Below are 26816 nucleotides of genomic sequence, written 5' to 3'. Positions count from 1 at the left end.
CCATTGGTTTCAATTTACCATGGGACAAATATTGCTTAAACATGCAAACAATAAAAGGACTGTCTACCCTAAAACAGAATTTACATTGTACTTAATGTCAGTGATTTGGGCAAGGAAAGGCAACATATATCAAATGACAGATATTTCCCTTGAAAAGGAAATAAAGAGATTCATGGCACTAATGGTTTATGTCATCAGGTGTCACTTCAGGGAGCTGGTCCACCAGCAGTGAATCTGCTACTGACTCTGTGGGCTGATATCTGGTTGAAATATTACACCTAAATAAGTTTAAACTTAATGAAGGTGTGAATCAGACATTTATCCATGAAACAATGAGTTGTCTCATTTAAATTCCAAAAATAAAACCCCAAGTACAAAATTATAGATATTGTTCGATTTTAGGGTGGATTTTCTCTGTAAGAGCGCCATTGACTCAGCTGATTCATGAGCAATATGCCTAATGTGGAGTCCTGAAGCAGATTCTAGTCACATACAGTGGGCTCATTCTATAGTTGATTTGTGTGTGTGACACAGATGGTTTTTCATCCTTTGAAAGCCTAAGTAACAGAGTTATGTATTGCGATTTCAGCATCTATTTCATGCATGGACTGCTGTCATCTTACGCGGTTACCCTAAGTAGCATTTACACATGACACACTATAATTATGAAGTCAAATAATCATTCCAGTCTTCTACTGTCCACCACAGTCTGGTTGGTTGGCTGCACTGAAGCAGTTGGGGGAATGCTCAAAGGCACTTCAGTGGCGGTAATCAGTGAGGGGCGAGGCGACAGCGCTCTGGTCGTACCTTTAGTTCCAGAAGTGAGCCCTCACATGTACATTATGAGTGTAGCCTGTCACCACCAAGTGAACACTTCCCTATTTGCTGAGACCCAGAGGACCTTCATGCTGGAATAATGCTACCATCTTATGTGTGGTAATTTCATTAAGCACACCTTTATTTAGAATGCTGCCAATATGACACTGCACAATAAAATATTAAAATGATGAAGGTCTGAAAAGTATATTTTGACACATGACACAGGATCCACCTTAACTGTATCTCAATAGTGCAAATTCCCTAAAATATTAAGCTTTCCCAAAACCTCACAGTAAATTTGGGTTTTCGGGCCCCTGGGGGTCTTGAGCCCCAGGGCAGTGGCTTACATATTGCTATGCTAAATTTCATATAACATTGTTACATATGCTTTATATTTCCACTCATACTCAGTCCTGTGGGAGAAAGTACCAGCGAAAGCTCTAATCAGTATTTGTATACTAACAATGGATCAAATAAACAGCCAATGTTTTGTGTGAAAGGTGGGAATTATCATCCCACTCTGCAGGTCTACAGATTATTATTATTATTATTATTTTAACTAATGGTTTTCATGGCCTAAAACTACTGTTTTGATTCACTCTCAACTCTGTCATCAGGATTTGTTCCCAGATGAAGCAGATAGCTGATGAACACAAGCTGCACAACAACGAACAGCAGACACACAAAGTTGGCGACTATAGCTGGTGAACATTGTGGAGTACTTAGCAGCTAAAGAGCCAGATGTTAGAGATCAACACAAGGCTTACAAGAGAGTGAATACTGAACTTGCATTTGTCAGGTGACCCGAAACATGACTCCAAATCAATGTTGATGTTTCTCTGTATCTTTAGGGTGTGGGCCTATAGGCAACTGTTTACCATCACATTCATCATAACAGCTTAATAAGGTGATGATATGTTGTGCTATGATGTATTCAGCCTGCAAGCGGCCAAAAAAATCTATTAATACTGGTTTAAACTACTTCTCATTTTGGAAGACCTCACAAAGACCCCTGATGGCTCCGAGACCCCACTTTGGGAGCCGCTGCTGGAGGCTAGCGCTGCCACAATTATTGAACTAATAATGCAGTCTCACAGGGAAACACGTTTTTCATCAGAAGCATGAATCACAAGGCTCAGGTCTGCTGCTCGTATCATGCTTGTTACTCATCTAAAGTGGAGGAAAGACGCTCGCAGGCAGCAGCAGCAACAGCAAGGTGCTCATCCGACGCGCTGACGTCACCAAATCTTTGACAGCGGCACTTCCTGGAGTGGCGTTTGTTGTGGGAAATAAACACCGTGGTGCTGAACTGGGGATTCGTGCTACATTAAGGACAGAAGGTCGCCACAAACTGCCACACCATCCCACGTCCGAGCATGTGGTCGCGGCAGCTTTCGAGCGGTATTAGATAAGAGAGAAGAAGTGACGGCGGAGAGTGAGGAAGGACGAGGTGCACACATATTCCCGGACAGCCAGCAGAGCAGAGCCGAGCACAGCCGCCGACAGCACCGAGTTGTCGCGATGTTGTAGCTAAACCATGGACAGCAGAATAAAGTAAGACCTCTGAGTTTCATGTTTACCCCCACCAGCACCAACACCACCGCCTGTGCCGCTTCTCGGCACAGAGCGGTCGAGCTAACGGCTAATGCGTGGTTGAGGCACGTCACGTTAAGTCGGAGCTGACTGTGAAACACGGAGCAGTGTTTGGCGTCATCTTCAGCAGTGGGTTTAGCAGCCAGGCCAGCTGGCTCCATAGCATTTGGGTCAGTCTGTTGCTCTGTCTACTAGCTGGCCACCAATTAGCAGCTCCGCTAGCCAAGCAGGCAGCTTTAAATAGGCTACACGGTCGTGTCCTGTGACCCAACTTTGTCGAGATACTGATGAGAAAACTTCTCACACACTCACTAAACCACTGTTTGACACCTTTATGTAGCTGGCTGTGAACAATGTGATTCATGTGAATAATGATCCACTGTATGATTATACATGATATTATAAGGTAAAGGAGTTCAGCACAGTTTTCATGCGCGCTAATATGGAATACATGCTGACTGCATATGAGCGCGTGCAACAACAGCTGGCCCTTATTTCCCCTCATCAGTCAGTGTGTTGTTCTTTTCAGGGAGCATCCAGAGAGAACATTTGATCTGGTTCTACAGGTGGCATGTCCAACATCTGAAAATGAAGGTAGGTGATGATTTTATGCCATAACAGTGTGCCAGTTATGCGAGTCTGCAGTCTGCTAAGTAAAGTAAAGAGGTATCTGAACCGCTTAGTGGCAGCCATCATAACAGAGGTAGAGATGAAACAGTTAGTCGATTAATTAGCACTTTGACAGAAAATTTGTTATTTTTTAAGATGGGCATGCCTTAAATTAACAGATTCCATCATGGTAAATTTCTTTGGCTTTTGAACTTTTGTCCACACAAATAAAGATATTCGAGGACGTCCCCATCGGCTCAGGGAGAGTGTGATGGGCATTTTTCAAGAAGTGACAAATGGAGGAAGTGTTTGGCAGATTTATCGCTAGTGAAAATTGTTATTTGTAAGACCCTTAAATAGAGCATATTCATTCAGTGTTTCAGTGCTGAAATGATTAGTTGGCTGGCATAAAATGAATCATCAGCAATTTCAGTAAATGATCATTCATTTGAGTCATTTATCAGACAAGACGTTCTCGTTCTGTAGTTCTCCAAGTGTTTTTTTGGTTTCAGGCGCCTTAAAAGGGAGAATTTCCTGCATTACTCTGTTTCATATCAATGTAAATGTTATATCTTTGACTTTGTGCTCACCTCACCTTGTGCTCTGGACAATTTCGTTGGACATTTTCTTAAATTTGTTACATTTTAGAGCCTAAACAGTTAATTGATTGATTTAAAAGAATCCAAACTAAGTGACAGGCTATTTTACATTGAAAATAATTGTTACCCATGATCCTAATATCCATCTTGATGAAGAGGCTTATGTGTATTTGCCAGTTGTCTCTGTTTTTGTGCCATGTGTTTGTAGAAAGGACTGTTTGTCGTGTAATTACAGTAATTGTAAGGCTGCACAGCCAAGATGCCGTGTAACGCTGGCAGCAGTGTTTACCAAATGCACTTGCACAGTATTTTAAGTAAGACAGCAAGCGTCACAGAACTGCAGTGCATGACTGAGTTTAGTCTTGCAAAATGAGAGCAATCATTATGTCTCGGGTGTTATTATGTGTGCTGTAGAGTGCACTCCCAAGGACTAGAGAAGGTCAGCACTGAGTTCAGCTGCAAAATTGTCAGATACGTTAGCTGCTTTAAGATCTGTTGGTGTTATGCGTTCTTCATTTGTTTGACTGATTTTGCACTATTCTGTTATCAAGCCTGACCATGAGCTAACCAGTGTGGGCATTTCTCTTGCACCCGTGACCCCACAAAGATTGTTTTAGAAGGATCACGCTTGGGTCAGCAAGCTGCATTAACTGCTCTGCTGTTTGCAGTGGTCAAACATTCCAGCCGTGGTGGCCGGGACAAAAAGTGTTCAGACTGGCTCAGGAAATTTCTGTGGCCAGTGAAGAACAACACCATATTCTACCTTTATGAATATGGGAAATACAGTAACCTACATTTCACATCAATATCCAGTGTCGCTCATAAGTCAAATATCATGTAAAAACATTTTCACTGCACATTACACCAGCTGTCTGATTTTGCCCACTCAGTTTTGACGTTAAAGAGGTGTTATGTGGACGGTTCTCTTGTGCAGCTGCTTAGCTGACCAGAGGAGACTGAAAGTTGTCCTTGGATGTAATTCTGATATTGGATTTTAAACCAAACTCATAAACCGCCGGCCTGTGCTGTAATAACCGACTTCCCCCACGTATGATCCAGGGTCAGACTCATATCCGGACTCCTGCTCCCTGGAGCACAGCTACAGAGCAATGTTTGCACACCCCGCAGGTCAAGTAGAACATACACATTCTGCTCAGTCACTGGGGGGGAGGCGCTCTCTGCCCTGTGCTGAATCCTGATTGGATAAAAGAATGTCCCGGTTGAGGATGTTGTTATGATGTAGATGTGTATCGCTGCATGCAGGGACTTATGGTTGTGGCAGATTGCTTTTTAAAGGAGTTTCAGATAACTTTATGAGGAATGAGTCACTGATCAATTTCCTTTTCTTTGACTTGGCTTTAGCTGAATGAATTGAAATGAATGAACTGTTAGCATTTTACCAGGCCCAAATGGATCGATGGTGTGCGAATATTATATGCTGTATGTATACACACGTTAACAACTAAAATTTGACCTGCCTTATAGTACTGTATGCATTTGTCTTAATTGTGTGGTGCTTGCTTTTATTATGAGCTGAAAGGGTTAAAGCTATGAGTCATAACAGAACAGCTTTGGTCAGCTATGAAACCTCCGCAGTCACTCACCGCAGACTAGAGCCGTTTCTCCTACAGTCGAACATTAGATACTCGGCCAAAAAGCACCACTTCACATTCACACATTATCTTCCCACTACCTCACAGAGGCAAACAAACAAGAGTGCAACCATGATAGACTATAATTAAATTGTCATAGCAACATGCTGCAGAACATTTGAGCGTTTGGAGAAGTGCTGGAAGGTTTAAGCTTGCTCATATTTCTCATATCGCCTCCTCACACTTTAGGGAATACAAGTTAAATTCTTTTGATTGATTTTTGGCTGCATTTCACTCAGTGTGTCCTCCCTCTACCAGCAATCCAGCTCGCAGTGCCGTGCTTTGAAGTGACTGACAGGGTGTCCTCATTGAGTGACTAGAAAGCTTGCTGTGTGCAGGGTTGTGCTGATGCTGCGCTGCTGTTTTGCCACCCTCACCACATCCTGGTCCTGCAGGTGTGAAACTAGATCCATGTGCGATAGCATGACATGACAAGCTTATATTGTTGAGGGTATTTCCCTTTTTGTTAAAATATAAGTCATGATCAAACTGCAGAGAGGCCTGTACTGTAGTCAGATGAAAATGGCAAAACTCTTTATAGATGGTCAGCACACCTAACCCCGAACTTCCTGTGTTAAATAGGTTTCACACTTAGCACTATGTGTGCAGACGACGCCCACATGTGTACAGACAGACCTGCAATAAACCTGCTTTTTAACAACCTTTTTAAACTGGTGGTCTCAGAATAGACTTCTTACTCATTAGAAACTTTTGACATTTTGGCATAGAAACCGTGCGTGGCTTAACATTTCTCTATGTGGCAAGTCCACACCTGAGTGCTGAGTGAAGTCATCAATGCCAACATTAATAATTAATCAAGAAGTAATTAATCGCTGTGAAGATTTTGAATCAAAAATATTTTAACTGACAACGTGCAAATTTGGTTTCATCTGCGGAGGTGGTTTCAATGGCTGGAGCTATGCTAGCTGTACAGGCAGCTGGGATTACTGGAGAAGTGCGGCGTGTGCACCATTAGGAACCATTATCTGAACCAGTGATGCAGGCTTGTTGTGACAACAGAGTGAAAGGTGTTTTTTTTACCTTGATGACTCGTTGGATTTTGATTTGACTCAAACTGGAGTGAGCACCTGCGGCTTCTCATTGAACCAGTTCTCCGTTGCTGTCTGCTCCTTGGCTAATTCTCCTTTTAAGTTTTGTTTGCAAGTTGAGATACACTAAGCTGCTCACGACCTACCACAGATTTTTTTTTATTTAAAGAACGGCTTAGACCTTTAGGTGCTCTGGAAAATCAGAACCAGAACAATATGCACCTTTCTTTAATTGTTCGTTTGAATAATAAGCAGTGGGAGTGACAGCATTTCCCTTTTTTTAATTGTTGGTTCAGTTTTTTTTTTTACTTGTGTTTATTCAAATACTTAAGATGGCTGTGCTGCAAAAGTCAGTATCATGTCAATGGTGTATCATTTTGTCCATTTTAAAAGCCTCAAATGATTAATTAATTATGATTGATCATTATTATGGTGGATAATTGATTAAAGGTTCCCTGTGGAGTTTTAGACCTCTAGCTGAAGCTATGAGTGGGTTCCCGTTTTGTTTATGTCATGCATGTGTGCGCATGGATGAAGTGAAATACAGTCCTACCAATGGTGTCGCCCAATTCCACTGATCAACAGACTGCGATAGCATGCCAAGATATGCTGCAGGGTGCCAGCCAAGGCAAGCAAGAGGAAGGCTGCAGCATGGGTGGAAAGAAGGCTGGAGTTAAAACACTTAAAAAATCGGCATTGCAAATGTTCAGGGAGGAAGGAAATGAATTCAGCGCTTTTGTTAGACCTCAAGGTTACACACTGTGTGTTTTGGTGAGTAACACTGAATGTAAACAAAAGTTTTGTTTGTTTACAGGAATACATTTCAGGGCACCTTAACTAAGCACTGTTGTCTATACTGTGATGTTCAGCCAACGGGGCCGTTCAGCTACTCTGAATGACATGGCTTTCCTGCTTTTGATGTATGAGTCTGATTGACAGGCATGCAGATCAAGTTTCCGTTTTACCGCGGTCAAGCAGAGTACTATTTGTCACGATGTTGCTAAAACCATGTCATTTAGAGGACTTAACTATGCCAGTGTTCTCAGTTTGTTCCCATTGGACACATTCCCAATTATTAATCCCATGAGTGGGCTTGATTTTTTTTTTTGTCTTTTGGCAAACATTTCATGACTTCAGTAGTGCCGGTAGGAGCAGAAACGTCCATTTGACAAGAGCATCAGCATTCCACAACACAAGTGTTGCTGAAGGGATACAACAAGAAAATAAAGCTCACAGCTATAATGGTGGCAGTGTTCATATCTGGACTTGGCCCCATACTTCTAACCGTGGATGTGTGGATAGATGACAGACTCTGGGCCTTTTTCCTCATGCAGGTCCATGGAGACCTGGCCTCCCTGTTCAGCCTGAGCTCAGTTCCGCTTAGCTCTGTTGGCTCAGTGCTCTGTGGATGCTCAGGCTGTGAGTGAGTGTTGCCTGAGAGCGTGACTGGCATGCTAGCTACTAGCGGCCCTGGCTACATAAAGCCATATTGATGTGCTTCCAAGATGCTGCCAAAGCTAGCAGATGACGCTAACGCTGCCAAGGCAGTAGGTGGGGACAGATGCTACCTGTCCTCGCCCGCTCCCTCCAGCCAGATTGTTCCCAGTAACAAAGCAATAAACTTAATAGATCAGCATATCAATTTTATAGCAACATTCATGCTGCAATTAGGGTGAACGATTTACTCTTTTTTTAAGAAGAAAAAAAAAAACACCTCAGTGGGGGCAGCTTGGTTAGCACAGATGCATCACAGGATTACGGTCTTGGGTGAAAATCATTGCCCTGGTTCTTCTCTGTGTGGTTTGCTTTGCATGCTCTCTCTGTGTAGCTGTTCAGACAGACTGCAGGTCAGATGAATTGGGAGCACTAAATTATCTGAATGAACCAATGTGAATGTATTTCCATGCCTTACAAAAGACTGACATTCTTCCCTATTTGCACAGCGGATGGATGAAAGCACTTGTTGTCTTGTTTCCGTTGTATGCTTGTGCCTGTCAGTTGTGTGCCATTGAGCATGTGCCTTTTTTTGCGTGAGATAAATGACAGCTTTATCATCTGCTTCAGTATCTCATAACAGAGTCTTACTAGAATACGCAGCAGGAGCTTTAACTGTTAAAATGTAAGTGCACGTGCGAAGGATTTTGACTTCTCCTTCAGATGCACATAAAGGAAAAGCAAAAGTATAGAGTAGATGCATTTTACCCTTTGCTTCATGTGGCCTTATAGCTTCACTTCCAACTATGAAAAGTTACTTTTGTTCTGTATCCTAAGAACATTTTCGCTGAGACCTGGGGGTCTCACGGTGTGGCGTACTGTTCGTTAGTTACCAATCTGCTTCCATCTCTGCCGCAGCCCCGCTCAAGAAGCTGTGATATTCCGTTTTTTTCCTTTGGCTTTCACACCTTCCCATTTCCACCCTTCGCATTCGTAGAGCAAAACTCCTGTGTAGTAGAACTTTTAGAAAAGGTTGAACGTTGACATTCTGCAAAATGTCAGAATTGCTCCTTGACCCAAGCTTTGCCAGTTCTGCAGTCTGATTGGATTCCGGCTGCGTGTTGAGTTCACAGTGGGCTCACACTCAGACGGGAGGCCATTGGAGTACTAACAGATGCCATGGCAGCAAGGAGGGTGTTGATTGGTCATTAGAGAAGCCACACTCCTCCACTCACACTCCTGAGAGGTCCCCAGGGTCTCACACTTTGTTTATCTCACAACGCTACTGCCTTTTGCTTTTGTCTCACCCATATGACTTCGCTAAATTGGCTCTTTTACACAGAATCAGATATCACCCAAGTCTTTGTCTTTTATCTGTTTCCTCTGAAGCGAATTGCGGAAGTCTCTTAACTTCCCTGCGATGCTATTGTAATGACCACAGTGTGAGTGAACTTTGAGAAATCCCCTCCCACTCTGTGTCTAAGTGTGTGTAAGATCATGTCTGACCTTCAGTCCAACTTTTCACCACCTAACCTCGTCTTTGTGTCTGCATGCTGGGGCTGTTTGTTTGTGTGCTGATGTCCCTTTCTTTTCTCTGCACTCTTAATGACATGGCACTGAAACATTAGACATCTGGTGGGCGCTTGTATCCAAAGATAATGTCATACATGAAGCAGTATGTGACTGGAGATTGGAACCATTAAAAAGTGTTTCAGTTGCATCTGAATGAATCAAGCTAGGAATAGAAAAGAATTGAAAGGGTTTAAGTGGAATAAGTGGCTTGGATATGTTATGTGTGGATGATTTTGTGTTCCTAAAAGAAAAAGAAGAATCAAAACTGGATCTGCATCAGTAACATTACATTTGAAATTAGGTTGGCTTCTGGAATAGTTACATGTTCTCAAGTCAAGACTGGACTGTTGTTCGATTTGATCAGCGATGTGAATTCAGTTTCCACCCTTTAATGCTGTGATGTTTCATCCCAGCTTTTCCTGTGTACTGCACAGTCACATGTAAGATAAGCCTTGCTTGGATTTCCACTTTGGTTATTCAGATGACAATGTTGGCCAACTAGCCTTTCTCAGTGCTCTACAGCCTTGTTTCTTTGTTGGTGTCTGGAGTCATTTGTAACTCCCTCCTCACAGCCACTCATCCATTCAGTAACTGTGTAGTGGCCTGCTGCTTACTGGGTTTAGTTCCAGCTCTTTTCTCATTAAAAAGAGATGGAGGCAAGTGTTGTCTTCACATTTCACCACAGCCTACTTTGTTTCAGATTATGGTGAAACTCAGACTAAGAAGGTTTCTGCACTGGCCAAAGGCCAATGACGTGTTCGATTGTTATACAGGTAAGGCCGCCAATGAAATTCAAAGCCAGGAGAATAGACTTTTTTGCAGTCTCTAAATTTTGGGTGTATATGTCTCTGGCAGTAATGATCACAGAACAGCTGCCTTTTTTACGCATTCATGTTTCTGTCTCTGTCCATTCTTGCATGTCAGACTTTTCTTAGTAACCACACGTTTGCTTCTCATGGCCCTACCTGATTATCACTCGTTATGACAGACAGGACGGACGGGCCCGACAGGGAGAATGGCATGAAGGAACAGGTCACTGGGACTTTTCAGGTGGTGCCATGTGACCTCGCAACACTCATGTTTTGGCAAACGCACACACATCCACTGCCATCAGGGCAGCTGTGCGTGGACTTGTGTGTGTTTCTTCAGAGCATAGAGTATTATTGGCCAAAGCATGAGGAACTGGGGCAAAATCAGGGTGGGGCAGGGGGAATAGAGAGGGAGATGGGGGAGAGAGGATGAAGGGTGTCGTGGATGTGCTGAAGGCATAGAGGTGGCTGAGAGGTTAGATAGTGCGGGGGATGCTAGCTGAGCTTTCCCACCCACTGACGCGGTACTGAAACTCCAGGGGTAAATTGTTCTTTGTGTGAGTGTGTGATGGCAGGTACATGTTTAAGTGTATAGTGCGTGTTGCGCATATATGACTGTGTATATGTGCGTGTGCACGGCTGCATGGATGTGTGTGTGTGAGAAAGAGACACAGAAGCTGTGAGAGCTGCAGGAAGCTCATCTGAATTCACTAATGCTGCCAGACTGCGAGAACATGGAAAGACTTCTAGGCACTGACGCTCACGGGCTATTTTTAGACTTCCCCTTTCCACGGCGAAAAAGTGGGGAAAAGTAGGGACCCGATCAATGATTTAAAATGAGATGATTCTGATGAATACAGAAGAGCTTCATCACATCACCCTCACTCTTCACTTGCAGCCTCGCAGCATTGTTGTCGTTGGCTTGTTTTTCGTTTGTGTGTGTGTGTGTGTGTGTGTGCGTGTACTGTGCATCTTAGTGTGATGGCAGATGAATTTATTCCCTTGTGACCACTCTTCAGTTATGCTCCAGAGAGCTGTGGGAATATTATGTGTTTAAAAATAAAAACCAAGAAGCAAAGGCTAAGATAATGTCCAGCTGAATTTAGCTTCCAAAAAGTGCCAATGTCATCTGAACGATAAGCTCTGATTCACGTGTGTCATGTCAAAGGATGGCAATAGACGGCCAGGAGTATATATGTTCAGCACGGCAGATGGCACAAGCTTGTACAAGCAAACACACACAACCAATTATCATGAGTCAAACAACAATGATTGGCTGGTTCTTATGCATGTAATACCAATGTGGCCTAGTTTAGCCCACAAATGAACAGGATTAGAGTAGCTCCTGCTTTAATGTAGCTTTGGTGATGTAAATCTGGCCTAGTCTGGTAAATTGGATTTCATAAAAAAAAAAAAAAGAAGCTGTGCTCAAAAATATGTTGACTTTTGTGACTGTCATATTGAGCAGATTTTATGACGGCAGGATTTTAACAGGATTTGGGACTGACTCACTTCTCATGACGACATCAACTGGCCCACTTCTCCTGTCATGTGCAGTGAATGATGGCCATAAAGCTTATAAAGCTTTTCTTATGAAGGATTCCAGCCATATTAAAGGAGACATCACTTTCTCTGAGATTTTCCCACAGGAACCTTTACCTGTGAGTGTTTTTGTCTTGAGTTTAGTACAAAATAATACGCATACATTGACTATCTTCTGGCTGTCAGAAGATAGCCAACAATGGGTATTCACATTGCACATCTTCCACTGTTAGACGAGTGGAAGATGCAGATAAAGGCAGAGGTTGTTCCAGAGGATGCAGCCTCAGTGTTTGTGTTCTGATCTCACGGGGCTGCTGACATGTAGACTGATGTAAAATGACCTAAAAGATGAATGATGAAAAGACAGAAATGTGTTTTCCCCGGCAATTAAGGAAATCAACCTACTTATTGACATGATATGAGTACTGGTATCCTGACATCTAGACTGTTGTCCTTTAGACCTTAATTTTGTGGTCAAGACCAAATCCAAGTCAAGCAGAACTAGTGCTACAAGCCTACTGTCTGTGCTGTCATCTCAGTTTCTATCCTCACTATTTACATGTCAACAGCTACGCCCTTAGGCTATATCTCTCCGTTCGAGGCTGCTCCTATGTTTCCTAACACCACACAATTACAGTGAAGATGATGCCGTTTACATGTGCGTAGTAGCCAACTGGCCCTTAATTTGGGTTCTGGCCTATTTTTTCATGACAGGGAATATAGGTCAATGTTGATGCCTTTGTGAACGTCTGAGACCATTTATCATTGCAAATCATGTAATTCATCCACAGCTTCTTTGTTTTCATATTGACAGATACACACACACACACACACACACACACACACACACACACACACACATGTACGTTGTGTTTTTATCACTTGTGGGGACATTACATAGACTTACATTCATTTCCTATCCATTTGCCTATTCCTAACCCTAAACCTAACCTAACCTTACCTAACCCTTAATCCTAACCTCAGTCTGCACCCTAAAATTTAATGATTTACATTAAGGGGACCTGCATTTTGTCCCCATAAGGCAGGTGAGTCCCCACAATGTGACTGTGTAAACAGATTTTTGTCCCACAGTGTGATAAATACCAGGTCTCACACACACACACACACACACACACACACACACACACACACACACACACACACACACACACACACACACACACACACACACTGATGCTCCCCTCAGCTTCCAGACTTTCATGTGTTAACCGCTATTGTTCAGTGTAGTTCCTGAATAATTTCTGGTCATCCAGGATGAGGCTCGGACTTGTGTAAACATCTAATACCCATTTCAGGCTGACACAGTAAAGCAGGATTAACCTGAGTCTGTGGTCAGAGTGAATAGGTTAACAGGCGTTATCCAACCAGGCCTCAGGACCTGCCTCTGACCGGGGTTTAACTGGTCTGGCCCTATTCTGCTTTCAAATCAAGTCAGTTTTATTTATACAGCCCAAAATCCAAATTTTGCCTCTGGGGGCTTGACAGTCTGTATCAACAATCACTTTTGGTGAACTGAATTTCAACAACCCCACAAGCAACAATGACAAATATACAGTTCACATTAGATCTAGGGCGGAAATATTTTGGGGTGAATACAGACATTTTTGATGTCATTTATCAAGAAAAAATGCCAAACACAATGTTTTCATTGTGTTCATTGTAAATCAACAAGCTTTTGTTTTGTGTTTTTTCAGGTTGATGATTGTATAAAATGAGCAATTTTAAGATGTCACTTTGGGCTTTAGGAAATTGTAGGCAGTTTTCACTATTTTCTGATACTTTATACACTATCAATTACCCAGAATTTAGATCTTAAAACTCATTGCCTGCTGCAGTAAATGATGGGTTTAGCCACGATCCCTGTGGAACCACAGTAGATCTGGGTCCTATGTGAATGTCTGTTATGAGGGAGTGAAGTTGATATTAATGAGTCCAATGCGGGTGGAATGTGTGTTCATTAAACCTCATCAAACACAGGTTTGTGTGCGTTGAAAGTGGGTGTAGTTCTGTTGACATGCGTTAGCCTCGTCCTGTCTGCAGAGTCACTCGTTGACTAAGACCGTGTTTTCGATTCTTCTGTGATTCAGAGAATGCAAGCAGTACGGGGGATGCACACTTCAATGGCTTTCTGTTCAATAGTTGTCAGCTCAAACATTACTGGCTTTTACTCAAGAATGTGTGCTTATTGACATGGTTTGTTCACTGCGTTAGCCTCAATCCATGATTGTTGCAAAGATAATGGACTAGTCAATATCTTAGGTGCAAAGTTGCTCTTGGTTTGCAGTGAAAATGGTATCAACATAGATATATTCTTAGAAATTTGAATCAGTTTATCTGGTAGCTTGCAACTCTGACTTCATTTAAAGATGAAACTGGGTATTGCAAAGGAATGATAGGATCATGGAAAAACAACCGTTGAGTTTTCTGGACACTAAAGGCTTTTTTTTCTCCAAATGACCATTCCAGATAAATCCCATAGAAGTTATGGTTCTCCAAAACCTGACATCCTCTGTTTTCTCTGCTGAAGCCAGTTAAATTTGAGGGTAGTGTGTGTGTGTGCGCGCGGGTATCTGTGTATGTTTCAGTTTCAGTGGTTAGACAGCGTTTGCCCAGTATTCTTCTGTCAGTATTTCATCCATCAGACCTGTAGAGCTTTGAGACCCCTGTGAATGTGTTTAGGATTAGGCACTATTGTACGCTTTTAACAGATACAGATGTGTTGTTATCTCTGTGGAAACACTGGCTGACTGACTGTCTGACTGGCTGACTGAGAGCTGTCTGTCTGTCAGCCTTTGCATGTGAACTTCAAATCACAGCTCGGCAGCACCAAGCATGTAGCCGCCAAAGGCAAGGCTTTGCACTGTCATCAGCACCACGCAGCTGCCTCTGGGTGCTGTGCCATATGACATTAGCTGAGATCGATCCTCTCCCCACCTAAAGGAGCTGCCGTGCTACACAGTGTTTTTCTCTGATGCTGCAACCACCACCTCAAAGACTAGAAAAGGAACTCTCCCCTAAGCATGTGTAAGTGAGTGACAATGACCTGATCACCAGCGCTCTCAAACTTTAGGAGTTGTGCATCCAAAAACTCTGTTTTGTCAGACTTATCAGACAGCCATTTGTGTCATGAGGCCACACCCAAAACATGTTTCTCTGTGTGCAAATGAGTAAATTCAATCATTTCAGTGTGTTAGGAGATAAAGTTAAAGCTTTTCTTTGTAATGTAAGCTCTGCTCTTGCTACAGTCATGTCTTTTTATGCTTATTACCTCAATAATACAGTTATTCATTTGTTGATTGTCCTTATATAGATGTTGTTTTTTGACCGAGGCAGACGGTTGGGCCATATGGAGAGAAGTATGTGATTATGTGATGAAATGTTGGCCTTTAAGCCAACCAGCCAACAGCTAGAGATGCAGTCTTCACCATGAACTCGTGCTGTTGCTGTCAAAACTCTGCAATCTTCCCTCCTTTTCCCCATCTATTTGGAAATAAATATCTGGGTCATATCTCAGATTGTAGGTTGTACCTCAGATTTTGGGGCACGCTACTGCTTTAATATAAGCACTTTATTTTATCATCCTGCAGCAACCGAGCATCACACAGTGTAGAAAGAGTTGGAGTGAGTCTGTCTAGGGAGATGCTGGTTTGTTTTTTCTTAGCTTAGGAGGCTAACACCCCCCTCACACCCCCAACAAACACACTGTCTGTGTGTTGTGTTGGAAATGCAGTCATGCGGAGCCGGTGTTTGACATAATGTTGGACCAGTATGGAATCTGACTCGGAATATCAACGCTGATATGTGGTGATACACAGAGGCTGTCACAAAGGTTGCATCCATATGCTGTGCCACTCATTCGTGAAGCTGTGAAATTGGGTTGCATCCCAACTAGCCTGGAGACAGTATCGCTTTCACTTCCCTCTTTCTGTCTCTCTCACTCCACCTCTTCTCTCCCTCTCGCTCTCTCGGCTCATCTCGCCGAAGCATTTTTCTGGGAAGACGGAACAACTAATGTGGCATTAATAGGGTCGCATCATCTCCATGCAACTCTTTCTTTCTTCTTCTTCCAGTGGCTGAGGCTGTTGTTTATCTTTTTCAGATGAAGCTGTAGAAATGGCTGAGAAATCCCCCAGGCCAGCATCTCTCACATGTGAAGCCTGCCAGTTGATGTTTTTGGCTGGTAAAGCAGGCTCTACCTTAGAGGTTGTTTTCTTTCTGTTTTATTCAAGATTTCGTGCGTTGGAATTAAAAAGTATCTCTCATTTGCAAATTTAGGCCTATTTCTAAGTCCTGATCTAGTGATGATCCATTTGCAAGTGCCTTTGACACAAAATAATTTACCCTTTAGAGCGTTTAGTCAGAGCATTTTCTGTCACAGTTTAGTTCTAGATCCCAATTTGATATCAAACACAAATCTGTTTTAATTGAATCCAGCCAGTTCTTGACTACCCTCAGGCTCTCACTCTTTGTATCTGTCCCCAGTCCTCATTTGTAACAACTTAGTGTGACCAATCAGTATGAGTAAACTTAAGGAGCATATCATCGTTTAAGAAGTTTCTTTTCTCTGAAAACCTCTGCTCACTAAATCAGCATGAAATGTAATGCCATTTGCAGTGTGCAGTGTGAGACTTGATAGGCAAAATGGAAAAAAACTGTTTTAAACGTCTGCGAGTGTGTTTTTCTTTCTGCTGGCCTTTGAAAGATGCCAGTTAATCTGCTTACTCCTTTAATTGTGAGTGTAGGGGTTGGGCCTCCTCCCGGCCAGAATAAGGCTACTGATCCAGAAGTAAAACGATGACCACCACAGTTATTCCTTCCTTTAGGTTGTGCAACCCCCCTAGTCTTCTTTAGCCACCCCTCATCTCCTCCTCCTCCTCCACCATCCCCTCCCTCTGCGGGAAGAAAGCTCCTTGTTCTGACAATAGACATTTTTTGCCATATGTTGGCTTGACATCTTCATCAGGTTCACAGCAGGTTACCTTAGTTAACTTTCACTCCACTGCCTGATGGGATTTTCTCCCTCTGTTTCTCCAATCGGCCCAGGCTCAAAGTCTAGACGGCCTCCGAGGCAGGGTCCTTCCAGCCCTGTGTCCACAATGGCTGTATTGTGGATGCTTAGTAGCGGTAACTTCCTCCCGTTACAGCGAACAGGCTAGTGCTAAAACAATGCTTTTGTCCGAGGGCATACGAGGGGGGCCTAATCCACTACATACTGTGAAATAAATCTCTCTCAAAGATGAGAGAGCGAGCGAGAGAAACGGAGTGAATGAAATCATTGCCAAGGAGGTTAGAGTGCAGCAGTTTAACCCCTGGCCAAGAAAGAGGGAGGAGAGGAGGCAAAGGGAGCGAGAGAAAGGAGGAACAAGGAGAGGCAGGCACTACATCCCTTCATCTCCGGAGCACGGAGGGAGAAGAGGGGCTGCCGGTGGCTTTCACAGCCTCTCTTCTCACCAGAGAAGCTGCTGTTCACCATATGGGATTTGGCCTCTCTTAACAAACAGGCCCCCTATTCACTCACAACACACATTCAGTCGTTCGTGGAATAAGGTGAAAAAAGTGCATTTTTTTTTTATGCCTTTAGAACACTGGATGGCCATGAGGGCTCTAAGTCTGTGTTTGATTCACATAGTATAGAGAATTATAAACTAGAGGCTTTCATCCAAATGTGTATTCACACTGGATTTAGGGTTAGGTCTTTTTGTCTTTTACTGGAATCTCTCTCAGTCTTAAAGCCAGAACCGTGCATTCAGACCACTGTTATTGAGCTGCTGAGGTGATCCTATAGAAACACAAACATAGGACTCTGCCCTGTGGGTGTGTTTCATGTCTATCATATGCTTTCTCCAGTTGTTTTTTGCGAAGGCTATTTTTATAAAGCTCTATGTCATTCAAAGTAGGAAAGTAAGTTGGGTTTTACTTTTGTAGTTTTGTGACAAAATGGTCGAAGTTGAATAACTTGGAGTGCAACGTTGGGCAGAGTGAGGTCTCTGACACACTGGTGTTGCGCGCCAACTTTTTCTTCCAGCCAACAGCATTAGGGCAGCATTAGGAATGACACCCTCTGCCAACAGCTTCTTTTTAGCCTACTTGGAAATCCCAAGAAGCAGAGATTTATGCCAAGAGAAGATGCCAGCATTTTTCATTTTTAGCCTACTTGGAAGTGCCAGTAGACATTGTGTAGATTTCTGCCGAGAATAGAAGAAATAAGAGATGAAGGGGTAGGCTTATTTCTCTCTTCTCACATGTTTCAGTGCACACGCACCTTGCTAATTTATTCTGTTTAATCCCATCCCGTTTAATGATCCACCTGAGGAGGTAGGAATGAAGCGATGTCAGTCGAGAGAGGCCGAGGTCTACCTCCCACTCTTAAGCAGTCCATCCGTCTCTCTGCTCACCTCATCCTTCCTCCTCCCACTCCTTCCCTGTTGCCCCGTTCTCAGTTCCCAGCATCCTTCACCTATTAACCCTCCTTTCTCCTCACTCACTCTCCTCCTCCGACTTTAAAGACAAGTGTCTCAGGAATAGCCGAAACATTGATTTTTGACCATCTCTACCACCACCACCCTCCTCTCCCCAGTATCTGTGTCATGGCTCAGGGGCTTTGTGCATGTTGCCCCTATCGTGACTGCTGGAGATCAGCCACGCTTGAAGTCCTCAGAGATCAATGGACATGCTATTGTACAGTAAATATTCACGCCTGAGCTTGATATCTATCTGCTATAGAGACGCACATTCGCTTGTATAGTATACATTTGCGCACAGATACACATGCCGGTCACTCCTTGAGCTTGTCCTCACATTTGCGCACCTCTATTTCCCGGGGTGTGAATGGAGGAATCTAACTCTGGATAGGTGATTTCAATTCAATTCTCACCCACTGGATCTGTTTGCGCTCCACCGGGGTGAAATATGCTATAGGTTGTTTTCCCCTTCTCACTCAAGCTGCCAGTGGTGTCACATCAAATGGGCTGTTTTGATACGGTTTGCAGCAGCTCTTTGTAGATTTTGTCAACTGTAGGAAATACAATAAACACATTGTGAATCCTTTGCATTTCTGGCCTTGAGACAGGTGATGGAGAGGCTGATGTGTAACAAAGCAGCTTATCGTGCAGACAGGCCTAACAGAGCTTGGATTGCAAGATAGATGCGTGGACAAACAGGTAGCTTGCAGTGTCGGCAGGTGTGTGAAAATGCCAGAAGTGGTTGATGAATCTTACCAATAATTAGTCCAGTCAAATGGCAAAAGCTACAGTGCAGTTACTGCTTGTTGACATTTGGCAAGCTAATTCCTAACCACGAACAGGGCACCGCATTTATACCCTTTGTAGGACTACAGTCATGTAGTGACATTATTATTAGCTGTGTGTGTGTGTTTATGTGCTCATGCTTATTGGTGGTGTCCTCCAGAACCCCCGTGTCTCTGACTTTGTTGTATTTTATTGTAACTGACAGCTACCATTGTCTGTCGCATGCAGAGAGTGTTTTACGACCTTGTGCACAAGCCAAAACATTTATGCAATGCACTTGTAAAATCCACAGCCTGTGTTTTGAAAATGCCCAAAACGTCTGAAGCCACAGAGGCTGCAGACAGAAATGTATCTGCTGTGGGCTCATGGCTGTCTAGAATCCCCCCTCCTTGCAAATCAAGCAGTGAAAAATTTTGATGACATTTAAATGGAGGAAATTACAATCATGTCATTTGCACCTCAACTATTTTTTGTGTGCTGAAAAGAAAACGGTTTCATACGGAGTTTTTTCCCCATTTTGCAGTTGGTGTTACAGTATTCAGGAATGAATTGTCGTGTTTTTTGGTCAGTATCTTTGAGCCTCAGTGTGTGTGTCTGTGTGTGTGTGTGCGCGTTTTTGAAGAAGGGGAGGGTGGATTAACCGGTGCAGGATCTGTCATGGTGACATTTGTGTCCCCTGGCGGAGCAGCAGGGGTCCTCTTCACCTCTGTAACCTTCAACTTTCAGCCTTAACCCCCTCCAGGCCCCCTCTTGCGTCCACCACACTCCCCGCACGTCCAAAGGGAGGGGTATGCGAACCAAAGACAGTGAGAAAAATGGAGAGGGGGGTGAAGAAGTGAAGAGGACAGAGAGCTGCAGGGGGGGATGGAGAGAAAGAAAGGTTCTGGAAGAAACAGAAAAAATGAGGCAAGCATGGGAAACAGAGGGCGGCGAGAAAAGGGACTGGAATTGAAGCAGAAATGGGGGGAAAAACAAGAAAAGACAGTGGAAAAGAGAAGAGGCAAGATGATTGGCACAGAAACGTGGAGGTGGAGCAGAACATAAAGAATAAGATCCTGCAGGATAGAAAGGAAAGTGCACACAGGATGCACAGGATAGAGGAGACATGAATGATAAAGGACGGTGTTTGGTGGTGCTCTGAAGTTCTCACATGCCCTCAGCTACACATGGATAGTATTCGTGTGTTGTTGTAGCTCACTGTTTTCTGCCTCCTGTGCTCTCTCTATTCATGCCTCTCTCTCGTGCTACGCCGCTGTCCCTCTGTGTGACTCCATACTGAATTGAACATACTGGGGTCTGCACCTATAAAATGTTTGATAGGAAGTTTTCACGTGACAGACATCAGTCTACACTTAACGGTTACATGCGTGGCATACCGGCCTCAAAGGAAGAAGGTAACAGACTCTGCTCACAGACCTCTCTCACGTGACACATTTTGGCTTGTCATCTGAGGAAAAGCACAGGTGTAATTGATAACATTAAAAATGAGTGCATTCCATATAGGTGACCCAGTTCCGGTTCCTGGTATTGTGCATGCTGCCTCACTGGCGTGGCTTACTGGGACACTTGATGGAATGGAATGAATTGTTAGCAAAACTTCTTTCACCTGCGCTTTTCCTGCAAGTGTGAAAATGGACAGCAGCCTCTATTAGAACTGGATCTCACATTCAGTCACACTTTGTCTGTCTGTACTGTCAACACACAGCCCGTTTGGTTCAGGCCAAGTAGAGGTTTACAGTGTTAACGCTGTTCAAAGTAGGTAGAACTGCCTGAAGTTACAGACGTCGGACCCCCCTTGTCCCTTCTCTTCCGTAACTCCTGTGCCTCTTCCTCTGACCTGTATCACACTCTAGCAGCAGTTCCCATCCTCTCACCCAGTAAATCAGCATAAAATAGCCCTAACTGTGGCAGATCATAGGGTAGGGAGAAGGGGGGCAGTCAGAGTGTCGAGCTTTGAGCTCTGCTGCTTTTTTTCTGTGCCGCTCTTTTCAAGATGGGGCCCATGAAATTATCCAACAGGATTATGTAAGGCATGATGGATTCTGCTGCGTCCTGTCATCCGTTTGTCCATTGTATGCCTCTGTCACAGGCAGCCTGGTGTGATAGCCATAAAGCTACTTTACACATTGTGTGTTATTGCATGGCCTCTTTACTAAAGTAATGGTCCTCTCCTCTGGCTTCATAAATGTCTACATTAATCTTTGTGGGTATATGCATAGGGCAGGATCATCCCCAAATATAACCCTTGTGAAAATGCTCATACAACCTCCAAATCAACCTCATAGTTTATACCTGTTGAACTCACAGTCGTTGTTTTTCTACGCTATCAAAAGATTAACTGTCTCTCAGCCAGCTTTCTTTTGGCAGAGTTGGGGGTCTGTTGGTGAGCCTGTAGGCCTTTTGTATGTCCATAACAGTGAACCTGGCATTTGAGCGCTCATCTCTTCAAACCCTTGCTGTTCCTGCTGAGGTCACAGGATGACCTTGGAGCCGTAGAAGCCATGTTTACCAGAGACCCCTGTGTTCAGGCTATGGCTTGGTGGCTGCTTCCTTTCCGCCACATGGTACAAGCTAGCGAGAGGCTCACGTATTCATTTGGAGGCTACCTTTAAGAGCAAGAATGACACTAAAGCAGCAGCAGTAGTAGTAGAAGCAGTTTATGAAGGTAAATTAAACGTTTCATGCAGGTTGGTGTATTTGATACGATTTGATTTGATACGGCGATCGCTAAAAATGTAAAAATTACAAAAGGCAAGCTCTAGAGCCAGTGTTTGGATTGTCTGTTCAGGGCTACTGTAGAAACATGGTGGACTCTGAGGAAGAGGACCCACACTCTCTGTAGATATAAAGAAAGAGATTCTAACGATTCTTGTTTTCAGGTCATTATACACTAATGAAAACATACTGATGAATATTATATTAAGTTCTGCCATATTCTGCCAATAGATCTGCCTAAATTTGAAACACTGGACCTTTAAATAAGAATGACCATTCTAAGTCGTCTATGTCTACAACTAATGCAGCATGTCTTATATAGTTATTAAGTATACAGTTTGAAGCTTTTAACCCAGCTGATGATTTGTGTTTACACTTATGAACTGACTTGACAATATCAGAACTGGTTCATTTGCTTTCAATCTCAAAATCGATTAATCAATTTCTCTCAATCTCTTAACATTAGTGTTATAAATAAATCACAAGCTCTAATGATAAACCTTTTAGCTTAGGTTTCACATCTCTCCAGCAAACAGCTAGGCTTGTGTTGGTGTTGGAATATAGAGCAAATGAACTAGAGTATGTGTTGATATGACTTTCTTAAACGTGCCTGATTTGGTGTATAATATAAGCTATCATATCTACACTGAGAATATAGATTAGCATATTTACAGCACATACAGCCTAGACTCTCTCTCTTGTCTTTCACTGTGCGCTGCTCAGCCTGTGTGTGTAAGTGAGTATATCAGTGCCTGTGTGTGCGTGCGTGCGTGCACAGACTTGCAGCAGCCACCCTTGCCCCCACCCCTCTCATTAATATGTATGTGTTCTGAGGCAGCTAGCGAAGACGGTGTGTTTCTCACCCGCTGATTAATGCTGTCTGTCAATTACCTCTAGATCCAACCGTGCTGTGGAGCTTCCCTCAGGACCACACAGACCAGGTTGGAACACACTCTGCTTTTTCATTCTCTCCCTCTCTCTCTCTCTCTCTCTCTCTCTCTCTCTCTCTCTCTCTCTCTCTCTCTCTCTCTCTCTCACTTGTTCACCGTTACAGACAACCTCTTCCTCCTTCCCATTTCCCTTCCCTGCCTAATGCCCTCACTCACCCTGCCATCCTGTGGTAACCCCCCCCCCCCCCCCCCCCCCCAACACCAATCACCACCACCACCACCACCACTCTCCTCCTCATCCCTATCAGTGCTTCCTCTCCTCCTCCTCTTCCTCTCTCTCTCTGTCTCATTGTGCGGCTGTTGCTGGTAATGAAAAGCAGTGAGCAGGTCTTCAATAACTGACGAATCAGTAATTATCATGCAACCGTGACAGGAATGCACACCTCCGTTTTCTCCCCTTTCTCTTTCTCTCTCTCGGTTTGTATCTCATGCTTTCTCTCTCATTGTGTTACTGTGTCTGCTTCCTATTGTTTCACATTTATAGCATTATTGGGCTCGGTTTCCATCTGAAAGCAAAATCCACAGCCGATTTGCACTACTTTTTTTGGCACACCATGTTCTTCCTAAGCCACTGAGAGGTAAGTATTGCAGGGTTAGAGTGTCCACCTCAGTATCTCCCACTAGTCTGTATTGTTTAAGAATCACAGTTTTGATGAAGACATGATGTACCTTTGGTTATGACTTCAATTGATTATAATCATGGAGTTACACTGATCAGTAGTAGCTGAGATCTGGGAACATGGAAATATTGCAACAATAAAATTCAAAGGGGTAAGTAGCAGCTGACTGACAGTCACAGGTTGTAAACAAGCCCACAGTTTACAACAAGCCAAATTACATAAATTCATTCATTTGGAGATAAAACTGCAAGCAAGTGTACCCAAAATTTCCACTGTGTACCCTTATTTTGTGTGTGTATGTGCACAACTATGGTGATTACAAAAAGTCAAAGTTGAACCAGGAAGTCTGTAATGTAACCTGTAATGGATGTTTACGTCCTGTTTTGCGATTGGCCTTCGTTTTCTGACGGGAGGCACGCACTCGACTCAGCAGATTGATGTCTGACCTTATAAAGTGGATCATGTATCAACCAAGAACTGACCGATCCACGATGAAGACTCAGGGCTTCAGCTATCAGTTACATTTATTCAGTCATGGTGGGCTGCCAAAGCGATCCCTGGCCCCATGTCACCTTAAATAGAAACAATTCCGGTAGGTTCCATGTGTTGAGGCATACAGAGCTTAACCATGGAAAGAGAGAGCACCGTGTCAGTGCAGTGCCTGGTTTGGATTCATGGAAGTATGACTTGACTTGAGGAGAGCCACGTTATTGTTTCAGATATAAGTAATGGTCAAGACTGTGAAATAAGACCGAAGGTGTCATAAGTCCAAATTACCCTTGAAACCAATCACCAATCTTACCAGCTGCCTCAGAGAGACTGGGTGCACGCACTTGTACAAAAAAAAAAAAAAAGATCTAAGGGATAATTTAAATTGATTTAATATTCCTTTTATTTAAAGGCCTTGCTCTTTACCCTTAGAAAAATACACAACCTCAGCAGGGTTTCTTTGTTATTTCTGTCTGGCTTCACCTTCAAAGAACAACAGCCGAGATCCAACTTGATCAAAACGATCACACGGCCTTGAACAATAAGTGTATTAATGTCTATGTTGTGCGCGTCACTCTGTGAAGTAGATGAGATTTGCATCATTTTGATGACTTGATGACTCTTGCTCTCTGCTGCTGTGGCTTCTCGGACAGTGTGTGTATGTGTGATAGAGAGAGAGAGAAAGGGCAAGAGAGAGATTTTTCTACTGTCAGTTAGTGTAAGAATGACAGAAGACAGAGATTTGAAAGGAAAAAAACAGGACGTGCAACATATTGTTTCTGCTCCAGAAGTGGCCACAGCACAAAGCAGGTCCTGCAGCAAATCACTGTGCAGATGACTACAGCAGCCCACCAATGGACTGAGGGGAAAAATGGACAGATATAAAAAAAAGAATAAAAATAGAGCAAAAGACAACAATATGTGCATAGGCTAACTATCTCTCGACACAGCAGCCAAGCCAGTGAGTTTAAACAGCTCTCCTGCCTCTCTGATCCACTTTGAGGAATAAACGGGCTTGTAGAAAGATGCTTCAGGCGATGTCTGCCTGCCCCACAAGAACCAGAGCGTGCTATCAGAGTAAGAGGTAGAGGGAGTGAGGGAACGAGAGTGTGAGCAAGAAATTACAGCCTTCCAGAGGTAGGCGCAGGAAATGGAAGTGAGGGAAAAGGAGTAGAAAGAGCAGCTGAATCCAAGAGGGATGAAATAGAGGGAAAAAAACAAACGTAGTGTAAACATAGTATACGTGTTGACACGGGCCTGTCTCATCCTTCTTCTCCTGTATGTCTCTCTCTTTTCAGCCCCCCCACAACCTTACTTTTCTTTCATTCTGTTGTCGACCAGATCGTTTGTGTGGATAAGATGGCCCTTAAGATGGCTAGTTAGCGTGCTGTGTACAGAGGGATTGGCCCTTTCCCCCGTATACATAAAGGCTGTATTCACGGGCCTCATTACCAGGATTAGGGCTCCTTTCCTCCTTTGTGGGGCTGAAGGCTGGAGTCCTCTGTAGCCACAGTCTCTATCTCTTTCTGTGGCCCGAGCTGGCCAGCATATGGCAGCAGCAGCCAACAGTCTCCACAGAGGGCTCAGAGCTCAGAGCAAGGCCTCCTTTTGTTTAGGACGTTATTGTTGCTCAGCGTAATGACATTTGTAGGCCGTAGGATCGGGGTGGAGGGGTTAGTCCACCCCAGGGGAGAGGGGGAGAGAGAGGGAGACAGAAAGAGAGAGGGAGTGGGATGGAAGGAGGGGGAGAGGCAAAGACATGTAGACAGACAGGACTGTGGATTATGGAAATATGAATTGATTTTTTTTTCTGTGCTGTGGTAGAACAGAAAGCTCAAAGGAGAACAGACTGCAGGCTGGCTGGCACGCCGGGGTGGTGCTGGGGAAATGTGAAGTGAGAGGCGCTTGCTCCCTCTCTCTCTCCCTCCTCTCTCCCTCCTCTCTTTTCCTTTTTCCCTCCTGCTCCCCCTGTTCCTGCCTCAGCCCCTGAGACTCTTGATGCTCTGGTCATCTGCAGATGCCACTTGGATAGAGAGGGAGAGATGGAAGAGAGAGAGAGGGAGGGAGGGCAAGAGAGAGGTGGATAAAGCATATATTTGAATCGCAAGAAGGCCTTTTTTTTTTGCAAATGAAGCAGACAGATGGAAATCTGTCAGTTTCCTCTCAGATCTCATCCCAAAGTTGTGGAAAAAACCCAGCAGACAGAACACACACACACACACACACACACGTGCTGACACACACATATACAGAAAATGGTTCTGCCAGTTAATTCCTGCTAACCACAGTGTGGTGTGTCGAAGGCCCACTCCTCTTTAGAGAACAGAGGATGATACGATGAACACTCAGCAAGTTCCACAAACAGACGACCATTTGAAATCTTAGCGGCTCTGAGCAGATTTAAAAATGTTGCTCACACATACACCCTTTTGCAAACAGCACAACTTGCCCAAGACTGCAAGCAAAAATGCATTTTCATTTTCAGAGGCTCCAAACTGTCATTTTATTTATGATGTGTTTATTATGTGTCTAACATACGCGTATCTGTCTTTGTCTTCCTGTTCATTTGTTTAGTTAGCTTTGGGCTGTCGTGAAGTCATTTCAAAAGAGCTAAGAATGGAAATACCTGAGGGGGTGTGGCTACAAGCCTGGGAAACTCTGTGTACTTCTACCAATTCCCCAATGTGCCAAGATACAGGATGTGATGGGAAAAGTCAGATTTTTTTTGTTTGTTTTTATAACTCCTAAACATAAATCAATATTAACTGGGACACAGTACCCATGCTGGGGGGAGGGACCATGGATCAGCACTGGTCAGCCATGGCCACATGTTTTTGTATTGTCCAAACATTTACCTTTTCTGAGAAGTAGCGGATCTGATGTTGAGCGTACTGAGGTTTAACATTAATGTTTAGTTTGTGTGGAAGTGATATCAACCTCCTGGAGATCCTTAACCTATGGACCTTATCATAGACCCTGTCACCTGCCTGCGCTCCATGGAAATAGAGGAAATGAGATAGTTACTCTCAGGGATTAGACACAGATTAATCCATCTTCTGAATACACTTTGTCTTCCAGTAACATATCTCATCTCTT

At 43.7% G+C, this 26816-nt stretch overlaps 1 protein-coding gene across 4 annotated transcripts in view; it reads left to right on the top strand.

Annotated features, from left to right (window-relative positions):
* Positions 1-2059: 2059 nt before the first annotated feature.
* The window catches only part of dennd1b (DENN/MADD domain containing 1B), a 103925-nt gene continuing 79168 nt past the window's right edge, over positions 2060-26816 (top strand). For all 4 annotated transcript variants that reach the window (XM_070960247.1, XM_070960246.1, XM_070960245.1 and 1 more), the window contains exons 1-3: positions 2060-2373; positions 2942-3006; positions 22559-22602. In XM_070960247.1, coding sequence (XP_070816348.1) covers positions 2357-2373; positions 2942-3006; positions 22559-22602 — 126 coding nt within the window. In that variant the 5' untranslated portion in view covers positions 2060-2356. The remainder of the gene's footprint in view (positions 2374-2941; positions 3007-22558; positions 22603-26816) is intronic.

The sequence above is a fragment of the Chaetodon trifascialis genome, chromosome 4, assembly GCF_039877785.1.
Source record: "Chaetodon trifascialis isolate fChaTrf1 chromosome 4, fChaTrf1.hap1, whole genome shotgun sequence".
Taxonomy (NCBI): domain Eukaryota; kingdom Metazoa; phylum Chordata; class Actinopteri; order Chaetodontiformes; family Chaetodontidae; genus Chaetodon; species Chaetodon trifascialis.
This window is presented reverse-complemented; position numbering and strand designations above follow the sequence as displayed.